We start from the raw sequence: 14687 nt of genomic DNA, 5'->3' as shown, positions 1-14687 counted from the left end.
AAACGTGTCTGTCTTTCCCTGTCTCCCTGAGAGGATGGGGTGGAAGAACAGAGCTGTCCCTGAGCTTGGAAGACCCTGGTGTAGGAGGCAACACAGCGGAGTGGCTAAAGATACCACGTGTGAGACACCTGAACCTGGAGGGTCCCAATGCTGCTGCTGCTGCTAAGTCGCTTCAGTCATGTCCGACTCTGTGCGACCCCAGAGACGGCTGCCCTCTAGGCTCCCCATCCCTGGGATTCTCCAGGCAAAAACACTGGAGTGGGTTGCCATTTCCTTCTCCAATCCATGAAAGTGAAAGTGAAGTCGCTCAGTCGTGTCCAAACCTCAGCGACCCCATGGACTGCCGCCTTCCAGGCTCCTCTGTCCATGGGATTTTCCAGGCAAGAGTACTGGAGTGGGGTGTCATTGCTGACAAATGCTTATTAGAGGACTACTCTGGACCAGAATTCCCACAAGGCAGGGCTTCCCTGGTGGCTCAGACAGTGAAGAATCCACCTGCCAATGCAGGATACACAGGTTTGACCCCTGGGTCGGGAAGAGCCCCTGGAGGAAGAAATGGCAACCCACTCTAGCATTCTTGTCTAGAGAATTTCCATGGACAGAGGAACCCGGCAGACTATAGTCCATGGGGTCACTGAAGAGTTGGACACAACCGAGTGACTAACACTTTCTTTCACTTTCACTTCAGGAGGCTTTCAGCAGTAGACAACACACCCATGGTCTAGGCCCCCCAATGACTGGTGCCACGGATCAGTTTGAGTCTTGTTAATTTCCATAATTAACCTAAATAAAAATGGCACCAGGAATCAATATAAAGGTTTTCTTCTTATAGTACCTCTCGTAAGGAGATGTCAACACTGAACACCTTACTTCAGCACCGCTGGTTCTATTCAGCTGGCGGGAATGCAGGATCACATAGTCTGAAGAACCAGGTCCAGACGTCACTGCATCTGCCTGAACACCTGCCTTCACTGATGCACTGAACTTTTGAAAACCAACTGTGTATACATCTACATTCTAGAATTATTCCATCAGTATAGAATGCTACTGTATTCTGAGACAGGGCCTTTAAAGAGGTGATTAAGGTTAAAGGAAGTCATAAAACTCTATTCAATACGTCTGGTGACCTCCCTGTAGGAGGAAAGCCAGGATGTACAGCCTCAGAAACGCCGGGTGAGGACAGAGTGAGGAGGTGACCATTCATAGTCCAGGAGGGAGACCTCCTGTGTAAACTGCCAACACCTCCGCCAACCAAGAACTGCGAGCCTCCAGAAACACAGTAAAACCTTTTGCTTCTGCCATGAATTCTGGTGCTGTGTTTCAGCAGCCTGAGCTAAAAGAGATGCTGCTGCTTCTACCTTGAGCTCTTCCCTAAGTGCCTCTGTACCTACCTGCCCTACAGTCTGCCCCTAAGTAAGTCCCATGAGATCCATCAGCTGTTCCAGTAAATGTGAAAGGGCCAAAGTCTCTATTCAAAGATAAGAGTTGGTTTGGCAGAAAATGCAATAGCAGCTACATGACACCCCAAATCTCATTAAATACCATCCGAAAACTCTAGAAAACAAAGAGCCACAACACAGCAGGTGCTAAGACTAAGAAGAAACAACAGGATTGATAGGTAACACACGACTATATTTAACACGGATGACTGACAAGGACCTACTCTACAGCACAGCGAACACTGCTCATGTTATGTGACAGCCTGGATGGAAGGGGAGTTTGGGGGAGAATGGATACATGCATATGATGGCTGGGTCCCTTCGCTGTCCACCTGAAACTATCACAACATTGTTAATCAGCTATACTTCAATATAAAATTTAAAAATGTTTTTTTAGAAAAAAATGGAAGTTTAAGGAATATAATGTGGAACAAAAGAATTTTAACATTAAAAACTTCATTAATGAATGAGATAAAATTGTCATGAACCTTTACATGCCTAACAGTACACTGAAGTGAAATATACAGCAAAAACTTAGAAATAAATGGGGGATTTGATATAAATTACAATGACATTGGCGAGTAATCTTAACTAATCTGCTATGACTCTTAGCAGACCAAAAACAAGGATATAAACAACTTGAAAAATATAATGATTTCTATTATATATGCTATTTCCCTTGATTTTAAGACAAAATTGACTAAGCTTTCAAGTTTGATAAAACAGAAATAGAAAATCTCTTACAGAAAAAGAAAACATATACTTCTCTTTATTATGAAACTGTCAACAGTATTTTAAAAGCTAAAAAACACACAATTCCCTACAGTTATCTATTCCTCTATCATTTAAAAACAATGCCAAGTCATAAAACTTCCCAGAAACTCTACTCTTTCCAATTCTCTACCCACCAAGCTAACCACTGATCATGGTCAATAATAATGCAGATGTCTCTGTTCACATATACATGTTGATACAGTCTTTCACACAAACCCAACTATGTAATAAACATTGTTTTGCAATTTTTCACTTAAAAATGTATCTTCTAAGTATCTGCTTTTCTGTTAAAGAAGGTAAAGGAAAATCTGCCCTTCATTAACGAGGACTAATACACATGTAACTATCATTCCAAACAGAAGGAAACAGAAGGGAACAAAAGAATAATGTCCAAAAATCTCCCCAATGTGGCTCTAACCATAAATTTATAGATTGAAAAACCAGCACACGCTATGACAGGAAAACTACAAAGAAAAGCAGCTCACTTCCTCAGTGACATCGCAGTCAAACAGCTGAACACCAAACATACAGAAAACTCGGCAAGTAGCCAGAGGTTTAAAAAGTAACAAAAAAAAAGCAAAGCAATAACTGTGGAAATGACAGCTGATTTCTTATCAGAAACAATGGGAGGCCTGAACAGGGGAACAGTATCTTTAAAGTGGTGAAAAAATAAGCCAATCTAAAATTCTAATCCAGGGAAAATATCTTTTTAAAAATATAGTAACAAGAGCCACCAGACTATGTACGTGGGAGAGAACTAAGTGAGGCAGAGACGGCAAACCCAGTGCAGGGAGACGAGACACCAGGAAGCTCCAGTGTGGCTGCAGGTCTGGAAGGAGGCAGTGCACACGGTGAGCGGCCAGGGGGCCAGCAGAAAGACCTCCCCACCCCCAGCCCTCTGAACCACCCAGTGTCCCCACTCACCCAGGCAGCTGACGGGCGAGCATTTCCTCTCTTCTCTCCAGGTCTCCTTCCCTTGCTCCAGCTGGGTGATGAGTTTTGGTTTAGAAAACGGAATGCCTGCTCAGAGGAAAAGAGAACAAGATGGTCGCAGGTTATCCTGCACTCAGAGCCACACCAGGCGCGAGGATTTCTAAAGGTGGTGGGGAAGATCTGAGAGTGGTGAGCTCCCCGCCAGGGAAGGGAAGCCAGGATGGGAGTTCACTGACCCGACCTCATGCTGTGAGAGAACACCTCCCTCGTTTACAAGAAGATACTGACTAGGAAGAGATGCCATGCTTACCAGAGAGCCTGCGGGAAAAGGCTAGAAATGCGGAGTATCACACACATGTATACACACCTGTACACGTTTACAGAGTGTCTCTGCTTTGGAGTCCAACCCAAAGGTAAGGCCAGAAACCAAGAGGGGCTGCTCCAAGTTGCCAGCAGCCAGGACCCGGGTCCTGAGACATGCAGGCTTACCCAGTGAGACCAGGTTGCTGTAGTTCTCCAGCATCACCTCCCGGTACAGGGACCTCTGAGCAGGGCTCAGCAGCACCCACTCATCCTGGGTGAAATCCACAGCCACATCTCTGAATGCCATGTGTGCCTATAACACAAAACAGCCCTGTTCACCCGGGAGCCAGCCCTGCCCAGGCCTCAGGGTAAGGGGCAAGGGGGAGGCTGCCCGGGGGAGGCAGGTGAGAGATCTACATCCTGCCTTTGACCCTGGTGCTCTGTATTGCAAGATCTTTAAAGCCCACTCCCCATCTGGCAGTGGCACTTGTCAGCACGTTCAAGGTCCTAGGTGGGCTGATTTGGAGAATACATACAGAAATAGGAGCCTGTAACTTTCAGGAACTTTAACTCTATGTTGAGGGAAAGCGCCACACTTTTGAGTTTAAAAAATTTAAAAGAATCGTCTGAACCATGGTATTAGTGTTGAAGCATCTGAATGACTGAGGTTCACACAATTCAGTTATGGCAGAGACCAAACACAGCTCAGTCCTTCCCCCAATCCCACAGCCTCTCCGGCCCTCCTTCCCTGAGAGGTACTCACCAGCAGGGAATGGTGAAAAGCACGAATTTGAACCCTACTGCCCTGGTTTGGAGCCCATCCCAGCCATCAGCTAGCATCTTCACTTTTTCAACTGTGGGTAACACTCCACTAAACGTCCTGTCCCACACTGTGGTGCTCAGGGTGGACGTCCCTGGCATTGAGTCCATGGATTCATCTCACATACCATTCTCACACCCTGCCCAACTTCACTGCCTTTATCACAACACTGTTTCAAAGTGGAAAGCACCCTGGAATAGGGACACCAGGAGAGGTTTTCACAAGAGGCCCAGGAACTTGGTCTTGAACGAAGCACAGGAGTCTAGGGACGAGAAATGTGCCAGGTGTTCCCGATGAGGTGTATGGGGAGCAGAGAAGAGGACACCCGAGCCGAGGAGGAGAGGAAACCTGAATCCTGGGACGGAGGACCATTTGGGAGAAATAAAAGGCACAAAGTGGGAGAAATGCAGAACAGGTCGAGCGTAGGAGCAGCTTGTGGGTTTTAAATGATTGTAAAATATACATAAGTATTTTACTATTTTTACCATTTGAAGTGTACATTTCAGTACATTAAGCATGCTCGCACTTAATGTGGTACAACCATCACCAATATCCATCTCCAGAACTGGTTCATCATGTCACGTTGAAACTCTGTGACCATTAACCATAATGCCCTTTCTCACACACCCTGGTAACCAAGCATCATTTTACTTTCTGTCTCCATGCATTTGGCTATTCTAGGTATCACAAATATGTGAAATCATACGGTGTCTGTCCTTTTGTGTCTGGCTTATTTCATTCAGCGTAATGTCTTCAAGTTTCAGCCATATACTCCAAAGAAGACGTACAGATGGCCAAGAGACACATGAAGAGAGGCTCAACATCGCTAATTGGTCAGTTCAGTTCAGTCACTCAGTCGTGTCCAACTCTTTGCAACCCCATAAACTGCAGCACGCCAGGCCTCCCTGTCCATCACCAACTCCCAGAGTTCACCCAAACTCATGTCCATCGAGTCGGTGATGCCATCCAGCCATCTCATCCTCTGTCATCCCCTTCTCCTCCTGCCCCCAATCCCTCCCAGCATCAGGGTCTTTTCCAATGAGTCAACTCTTCGCATGAGGTGGCCAAAGTATTGGAGTTTCAGCCTCAGCATCAGTCCTTCCAAAGAACACCCAGGACTGATCTCCTTTAGGATGGACTGGTTGGATCTCCTTACAGTCCAGGGGACTCTCAAGAGTCTTCTCCAACACCACAGTTTAAAAGCATCAATTCTATGGCGCTCAGCTTTCTTCACAGTCCAACTCTCACATCCATACATGACTACTGGAAAAATCATAGCCTTGACTAGACAGACGTTTTTGTTAGAGAAATGGAAATCAAAAATACAATTCACACCAGTCAGAACGGCCATCCTCAAAAAGTCCACAAACGATAAATACGGGAGAGGATGTAGAGAAAAGGCACCCCTCCCACACTGTTGATGGGAATGTAAAATTGGTAACAGACCCTCTAGAGAACAGTATGGAAGTGCTTTAAAAACTAAAAATAGAACTACCATATGATCCAGCAGTCCCACTCCTGGGCACATATCCAGAGAACATCGTAATTCGAAAAGATACACCCAGTGTTCACTGTAGCACTATTTATTACAGCCAAGACATGGAAGCAACCTAAATGTCCATCAGCAGAGGAATGGATAAAGAAGATGTGGTACAGGCCTTCCCTGGCGGCTCAGTGGTAAGGAGTCCACCTGTATTCACACGAGTTCCAGTGGCAAGGAATCCTGTGACTACAGGGGACACGAGTTCCATCCCTGATCTGGGAAGCTCCCACATGCCTTGGAGCGACGAAACCCGTGTGCCACAACTACTGAACCTGCGCTCTACAGCCCGTGCTCTGCCACGAGAGAAGCCACCTCAATGAGAAGCCCGTGCACCACCACTGGAGAGCAGCCCCCACCTGCCGCAACCAGAGAACAGCCAAGCAGCAGTGAAGACCCAGCACAGCTATGAGTAAATAAAACTGTTTTCAAATGTAGTACATCTTTGTACAATGGACTATTACTCAGCCATAAAAAGAATGAAATAATGTCATTTTCAGCAACATGGATGGACCTAGAGATTATCATACTAAGTGAAGTCAAACAAACAAATATATCACTCATACCTGGAGCCTAAGGTTTTAAAATGATATAAATGAACTTATTTATAAAACAGAAACAGACTCACACACTTAAAAAACAAAACGTATGGTTACCAAAGGGGAAATGTGTGTGTGTGGTAGGGGAGGAATAAATTAGGATTTGGGATTAACATACACACACTACAATATATAATATATAAAGTATATAGACAGGTAACCAACTAGACCCTACTATATAGGACAGCGAACCCTACTCAATACTCTGTAATAACCTATATGAGAAAAGAATCTGAAAAAGAATGAACATATGTATATGTATAACTGAATTACTTTTCTGTACACCTGAAATTAACACAACATTGTAAATCAACTGTACCACAGTAAAAATTGGGGAAAAAAAAGATGACCTGAATCAAAATATGAACAGCCTACAAAGTACCAGGGAGAAGCTGACACACAGCCAACAACTTCAAGGTTGTTGAAGTTGGAAACAACTATCTGGAAAAACTATCAGGCTCTGAAGAATAACAAGAAAACTCCTAAGTGACTCTAGACAAAAAATATACCAGACTTCATTGAGACTTTTCAAAATCATCATTCAACTCATGTGCACTGCAGGTGGGAATGTACAGTGCTGCACACCCTATGGAGAACAGCACAGCAGTTCCTCAAAATAAAAATACACATTATCATATGACCTACCAATTCCTCTTCTGGGTATTTCCCCCAAAGAATTGGAAGCAGGGACTTGAACAGATATTTGTACACTCATGTGAGCAGCATTATTCACAATAGCCAAAATGTAGACGTGATCCAAGTGTCTGTCAACAGACAAATGGATAAAGAGTGGTGTGTGTGTGTGTGTGTGTGCGTGCGCATGTGTGTGTATGTATAAATATGGTGGAATATTATTAAGTCTTAGAGAAGAAATTCTGACATATGCTACAACATGGATGAACATTAAAGATACTATGCTAAGTGAAACAAACCAGATACAAAAGGACAAATATATAATTCCACTAATATGAGGTACCTAGAGTAATCCATATAGACAAAGTAGAACGATGGTTGACAGGAGCTAGGAGGAAGGGGAAACTGAGTTATTGTTTAATGGGGATAGGGTTTCATTCTGAAAAGTTCTGGAAATGGAGAGGTGAATGGCTGCACAACATTATGAATGTCCTTAATGATACTGAACTATAGACTTAGAACAGTTAAGATGGTAAGTCTTATGTTATATATATTTTATGACTTTAAATGCATGGCAAAAAGAATATCATTCAAAGCAATAAGATATATTTCCGGGACTTCCCGGGTGGTCAGGTGGCTAAGACTTCGCACTCCCAATGCAGGGGGCCTGGGTTCGATCCTTGGTCAGAGAACTAGACCCCATATGCCACAACTAAGACCCAGCGGAGCCAAATAAATAAATAAACAAATATTTTTTAAAAAAAATTTCGCCAAGACAGAGTGCCCAGTAGTGTAAGACTGGTTGAACTGTGGGAATTCATTACTGTAATATACTGTATTAATGAACTGGACCAAGGAGAAAAAACATGATTGCATTTATACCTGCTGAAGTATTCTTTAACAGAACTCATCCAACATCCAATTCACTGTAAGACTAATGAATCCATAGAACTTTTCATTTCGAATTTTAGACTTAAAAGTTGCAAAAATATCAATTCCCATGTAATCTTAATTCAGTTTTCTCTAACGTTAACATCTGAGAAAACTATACTACAATGATCAAAACCAGATTAACATTGATTATTATTACTGTTATCTAAACTACAGCTCATAACCACATTTCAACAGGTTTTTTCTACTAATGTCCCCCTTCTTCTGGTCCAGGATTCAACTGAGGTTATCACTCTGCATTTAGCTGTCATATATCTTTAATCTCCTCCAATCTGTGACGTTCCTTCTTTCATGAATGACATTTTTGAAGAACAGCCCTCAAGTGTGATTTATCAGATTTGAGAAGAAAATGATTAGAATGAACCTAGTTCACTTTTCGCTAGATTGTCTCAGAAGTCACGTGTCCTTTTCATACCCCTTGATAGGAGGTCATGATATTGGTATGTTTCACTACTGATGATGTTAACCTTGATCTTGATCACTTGGTTAAGACAGTGTCTGCTGCGTTTCTTCATTACAAGTCACTCATTTTGCCTTTATATTTAATATACAACTTAGGAGAGATACTTTGAGATTATACAAATATCCTGTTTCTCTTCAACCTTTTACCAAATAATTTTAGCATCATTTTGTGGGACCTGTCCTCAACCATTATTACTGCAGTGTTGACCAAATGACAATGTTCTACCTCCTTCTTTGCTTCGAAATTCATTAGCTGGAATTCTGTAAGCAAGAGTTGTCCCTTCTCTCTTTTTTAAATTAATCTATTTATTGTTGGCTGTGCTGGGTCTTCGTTGCTGCACGCAGGCTTTCTCCAGTTGTGGCAAGCGGGGACAACTCTTCGTGGCAGTGTGCAGGCTTCTCATTGCGGTGGGTTCAGTGGTCATGGAGCACAGGCTCAGCTGCTCCAAGGCATGTGGAATCTTCCCAGACCAGGGATTGAACCCATGACCCCTTGACTGGCAGCCAGATTCTTAGGAACTGTATCACCAGGGAAATCTAAGAGTTGTCCGTTCTTATTTACTTCAGTGTGGATTCATAGCTTATCCTAGGGGTTATATTAGAATATTATCCTTATTTTGCAGCTCAAATTATTTCATCAAACACTGGGTGCTCCTTCAGGCTGACCTCATCCCTGCTTTCACCCACAAATGTGCGACAAGTGATGCTGCGCCAGTCACAGGCTTAAGTCTGTATGCTCTCGGAGGGCCCAAGGCACCAGGTTAAGAATGTCAGCACCCCTGCTAGAGGGACCAAACAGAAGCAGAGGCCCGATACCATGTGGAGAGGGTGTGGGGCCTAGCAAAGATGACTCTGGTGTCTTCACCTGCTTAGTCTAACCCAGTGACAGGAACTGTATCAATGGCTCAAGAGGAGCAAACGAGGTACCCTACCCTCTAACAACCACCTCCTGGTCCAGTGGGAGGGTCAGACAGTCATGACACAGCCTTAGCCCTGGAGTCCTGAGCCCCAGGGTCCCATCATCAACAGGGAGCCTGGGAACACTGCTGGGGATGTGCAGGGTGCTCTGCAGGGGGAGAGCATTCCAGCTCATTACCAGTTGACAGAGAAACAGAGATGCTTGGGGAAACACAAGCAGACAACGGAATATGCTTCTATGCAGCTGTAAAGCAGGGTCTGACCAGGTTGGGAGTCGGAGAGGAGACTGAGGAGGAGACTTGGAGAAGTTGGAGGCATTAAAAGTAATTCTAACAATCACTTAGCCTTTATGTGCCCCGCACTGTAACTGCATTGCTAGGGTTATCTCCTCCAACATCCCCGGGAGGTAGACATCATCCTGATGATTCCCATCTGGCAGATGAGGAAAAGAAGGCTCAGGGAGGTGAAATAACAAGCTCAGGGCCACACAGCTAGACATGGTAAAACTGAGATTTGAACCCAAGCATCCTGACTTTGGAGTTGGGACAGAAGCAGACGATTAGGAAGGTCTCTTTCTAGCAGGCTGAGTGGCACGTTCAGTATGTGGACCTCAGGTGCCCAATTCAACAGGCAGGTGGGGAGAGGGACAAGAAGGTGGAGAAGAGACAAGAGTGAGGGCAGAGCAGGAGTGGAGACCAGAAGGAGAGGAGTCCAGGGCACAGCACACGTGCTGCTGAGAGAACAGGGCAGGTGAGCCTGGAAAGAACAAAGAGGCCCAGCTGCGGGTGTTCACTGAGGTCCGCAAGGGCAGAAACGGGGGGAGGCCAGAGACAGGGACACTGTCCCCCGGAATTCCTCCCCGGCCACACACCTCTCCTCTCCTGCCTCTGAACAGAGCTGCTCTGACTGAAACAACTATTAATTCTCTTGAGTACAGTGATCACCCTGTGGGTACTTTACAGGAAGCTCTAATGTTAGAGCTGCCTCCTGAGCTAACTGCAGGTGAGATGACAGGACGGGGACACAGGCAGTGAGGGCCTCGCTGGATGGAACCAGAACAGAAGGCCGAGGCCTTCACAACAGACAAGCCTGAGAGTGCACAGGCCTGAACAAACCACAGGGATGGGGGGGAGGGGGCAGTCATCAAGGAGGACGCAGGGTCTGAACAAGAGGGCCTGGGACAGCAGCCACCCCTACCACAGACCATGTCCCCTGGGGAAACCAGCTGGGCTCTGATCCCCGGGTGGGGCGTGCTGGGCACAAGATGTCAAGGCTGAGCGAAGGAAACCCACCTTTGGTTCAGCACACGGAAGGCGAGCAGTCCCCACGTGAGTCCGGGCTGTCAGGAGCCCTCTCCTCGCCCACCAGGCTTCCTCTCTGGGCAGCACAAGAGCAGAAAGGTTCAGGAGAGTCACTGGAAACTCACGCCCTTAGACTTTCCTTTTCCTTAAAGGCATCAGGAATGGACCTGTCACAGAAGAAAAGGCTGCGGGCAGCTCGCTGAGAACACAGCCTGCCCCAGTAATGCTGCCAACACCAGGCCTGAGCTGACCCACTCTTGCCTCTGACCTTCCTAAGCAAAGTTCATCCTCACTGGGCACTTAGGACTGTACACATCAGAAGACAGTTCCAGGCACAGAACCGTTTTACTTCATTCTAGCCTCGCAACCCAATGGAGTACGATTTATAACCTTATTTTACAGATGAGAAAACTGAAGCACAGTGAAGTCAGTCCCTTATCCAAGGTGACACCATTACAAAGTCACAGAGTCTGGATGAAAGCTGGCAGCCGAAGCTAGGCTCTTCAAGTAGGGCAGGGACAGGGAACCTCTGTGGGTTGTAAGGCTTCTCAGTGTGTCATTTTGAGATGAATCAAGATTGCTCTCCAGGTGACAAGGGTTACATCTGGATGTGGGTCTGTAGAGTTCTATTTATTTCTGTCTAAAATCTCTCCCTAATAAAACCTTAAAATGGAATTCAAAATCCCGCAGTCCGGAAACACCGGAGCCGTGCACATCCATGACTGCTGTGGTCAACGCAGGTCTCCAGGACCTTTGAGAATCTCGCCCAGTGGGCCTCAGACAACCTCTTCCTCCAAGGCCTGAATCCAGGGGCAACCGGTCAAAAACACACCCAAGATCGCTGCCAAAGTGGCCCGTTCCATACCCAGCCCATCCCAGGCACATGCTGCCCACGGCAAACCACCCTCCAAAACTCTTGGCGGCGGGCTGGCCCTCATCCCAGCACCTGGGAAACATCAGGCCCCCATGCCAACTTACTCAACCCTCTGGCCCCCAGGGACTTGGGGTAGAGCGACTCCCCCCCCCCACCCCCCATCATCATCGCTCTTTCGGCCAAGGCCTAACGCGTCCTTACCCACAGGAGCCCCGGGACGTGGCTGGATTCCGGCATCCGCCACCACTGGGCATCGCGGCTAAGCTTCGCCCACGTCCAGCGGAGATGCGCGCTCACATCCCAAATATGACATCCGGGTGGGCACAGCCTGAACCGCAACAGCGCGTGCCGCCGCCGCCTCCTCTGCCCGGCACCCGCACAGTCCCCAGCCTCAGGTGCAGCCAACAGCCCAGACTTTCAGGACCTACCTTTCCGCACAGGGAAGGGCACGGCTGCACCTTAGAGCCCCACGGGCGCCGCACTCACCCGCGAGGAGCAAGTGGTCACTCCAGCCACCAGCTGGGCCAGGACGCCAGGACTACACTACCCAGAATCCTCAGCCCAGCACCAGGACTACACTACCCAGAATCCTCGGACAAGCGCCGGGACTACATTTCCCAGGATGCTCGGCGCGCCCAGAGGCCTCTGAGGGAGCAGCTTCTCCGTTAAATGCCCAGGGAAGAATGGCCACTGTAGCGCCTAGGTTTCCGCCCCACCCCCTCTTTTACAGAGGACCCGGGTGAAACGTCTCTCCTTTCCGTGAGTCCTTCGCTAACGCCTCCGCCTTAAAGACTACACTCCCCAGTGACCCCAGCAGTGACTCCTGCCTCCGGTGCCGGGCACCCCCCTCGGCTTGCGGAAGTGATGTGCCCGGGGAATCTCCGTTTAGTTTCTGGGGTGCGCGGCGGAGCGTACAACGGTTTCCGGGCCACGCTTGCTTGCGCGGAAAGCAAGGCTTTGTCGGGGCGGGTGAGGAGGGGGTCCATGAGCCGCGCAGGCGTGATGTCGACCAGCTCCCTTTAATTCACTTAAACCCACGGTGGGGACTGACACTGAGAAGGCGAGGCATCTTCCCGCGATCTTACTGTCAAAGGAGGCAGCCCTGTGTTCCGAGCCCATGTCCCCACCTAGCGCATCCGCACCGCTCTCCCTAGATCCTGTCCCTCTGTCGCAGTCCGCGCGTTTATGGGCAATCTCATCCATCTTCTGGGGGACAGGAGCCTCACCGTTAGACCATAGCTTGGGATTCAGCCCCTCGTAGTGTCCACTGAAAAAGCAAAATGTCAAGAATGACAACGTAAAAGTTGAGAATTGTGTTTTATTTGGTGGTCTTATACCTAGGAGACAGCCTCGCAGCTCTGAGGAACTGTTTCAAAGGGTTATGGGAGGAGCAGGATATGTAGAAGTTTGCTGAAAAGAAAACAGAGTGGTGGAACATCGAAAGGTTACTGCTGATCACAAAGGAACAGACAGCTTTATGGATTTAGAACTTTTTTACTATGGGAAGATAAAAGAATCTGGGCTCTCTTAAACAATTCCTTTGAGATGCATCTGAAGTATCTAGGGTCAGCATACTGTTTTTCTCCATCCTTAGTTTCCCTAAATGTGCACCCTCAGAGTGCCTGCACAGGTTGATGGCTTCATGGCAGGCAGCATTCCGTTGTTTACTAAAACAGCAGTTGGTAGCATCTTTTTCTTTTTGGTCTGCAGCTCTCTGAGTCTTTGTTCAGGGTTCTGACTGAGGTCAGGGAGGTACTGGTGCCATCTGGGACATGCCCACTGGGGAGCTGAGGTGCACACCCCCGTTCACTGTGGAGGGTGTTTCCACCAAGACACTCTCAGTTTTCCTTACTTCCGCTAGATTTGCTTTCTGAAGTTTTGTCATCTAGAAGAGCAAGAAAATGTTCACATGGCCTGGAAAGCCAAGGAGAGACAAGCATTTCCTAAAATTCTTTGTCAGCTCCCTGACAGTGAATCCCTTCCCTTCTCTTGCCTGGAGGCTGCCTCATTCACAGTGAATTCATTTCAGCCCCTGCCCTAAGGAAAGTCTCTGGTCTGACTTGTACACTCTCTCCACATCCCTTTCTGCTCTACACTAGGACTAGTAGTTCACCAAGAAATTAGAGTCCACTAAAAAATACCTACATATGTATATATATATATATATATATATATATATATATATATATACACACATAACCTAAAAACTGAGAATTCTATTTTATTAGGCAGATTTTCAGAGGACTTCAAGCCTAGGAAGCAGCCTCTCAGTTAGCTCTGAAGGACTGCTTTGAAGGGCAGGAGACCCAGGATATATTGGAGTTTTACAAAACAGATATCAGAACATCAAAAAATTACTATTAAGGAAAACCAGACATCAAGTTAATGAATTTAGTGCTTTTCTATGAAGGAAAAGATGCCAAAGTCTGGGTACACTGAAAGCATTCTTTTTTTTTAAATTTAAATTTATTCATTTTAATTGGAGGCTAATTACTTTACAATATTGTATTGGTTTTGCCATACATCAACATGAATCTACCACAGGTGTACAGCTATTCCCCATCTGAACCCACCTCCCACCTCCCTCCCCATACAATCCCTCTGGGTCATCCCAGTGCACCAGCCCCAAGCATCCTGTATCCTGCTCGAACCTGGACTGGTGATTTGTTTCTTATATGATATTATACATGTTTCAATGCCATTCTCCCAACTCATCATCCTACCCTCTCCCTCTCCCACAGAGTCCAAAAGACGGTTCTATACATCTGTGTCTCTTTTGCTGTGTCACATACAGGGTTATCGTTGCTGCTGCTAAGTCGCTTCAGTCGTGTACGACTCTGTGTGACCCCATAGACGGTAGCCCACCAGGCTCCCCCACCCCTGGGATTCTCCAGGCAAGAACACTGGAGTGGGTTGCCGTTTCCTTCTCCAATGCATGAAAGTGAAAAGTGAAAGTGAAGTCGCTCAGTCATGTCCAACTCTTCACAATCCCATGGTCTGCAGCCTACCAGGCTCCTCTGCCCATGGGATTTTCCAGGCAAGGGTACTGGAGTGGGGTGCCATTGCCTTCTCCGGGGTTAACGTTACCATCCTTCTAAATTCCATATATATGCGTTAGCATACTGTATTGGTGTTTTTCT

At 46.8% G+C, this 14687-nt stretch overlaps 1 protein-coding gene across 5 annotated transcripts in view; it reads right to left on the bottom strand.

Annotated features, from left to right (window-relative positions):
* ZNF133 (zinc finger protein 133) overlaps nt 1-12067 on the bottom strand; it is a 57599-nt gene extending 45532 nt beyond the window's left edge. The window contains exons 1-4 of one of the 5 annotated variants that reach the window (XM_052650519.1): nt 11749-11928; nt 10665-10749; nt 3636-3762; nt 3138-3233 (exon numbers count right to left, since the gene is read on the bottom strand). In XM_052650519.1, the coding sequence (XP_052506479.1) occupies nt 3138-3233; nt 3636-3762; nt 10665-10749; nt 11749-11801 (361 nt within the window). In that variant the 5' untranslated portion in view covers nt 11802-11928. Of the gene's footprint in view, nt 1-3137; nt 3234-3635; nt 3763-10664; nt 11154-11748; nt 11929-11975 lie in introns of those variants that run through there. The other 4 variants (XM_052650523.1, XM_052650525.1, XM_052650521.1 and 1 more) reach the window with 4 other exon arrangements.
* Between the last annotated feature and the right edge of the window lie 2620 nt (nt 12068-14687).

The sequence above is a fragment of the Budorcas taxicolor genome, chromosome 13, assembly GCF_023091745.1.
Source record: "Budorcas taxicolor isolate Tak-1 chromosome 13, Takin1.1, whole genome shotgun sequence".
NCBI classification, from domain to species: Eukaryota; Metazoa; Chordata; class Mammalia; order Artiodactyla; family Bovidae; genus Budorcas; species Budorcas taxicolor.
Note: the sequence above shows the minus strand (reverse complement) of the source record. Positions and strands in the feature narration are given on the sequence as shown.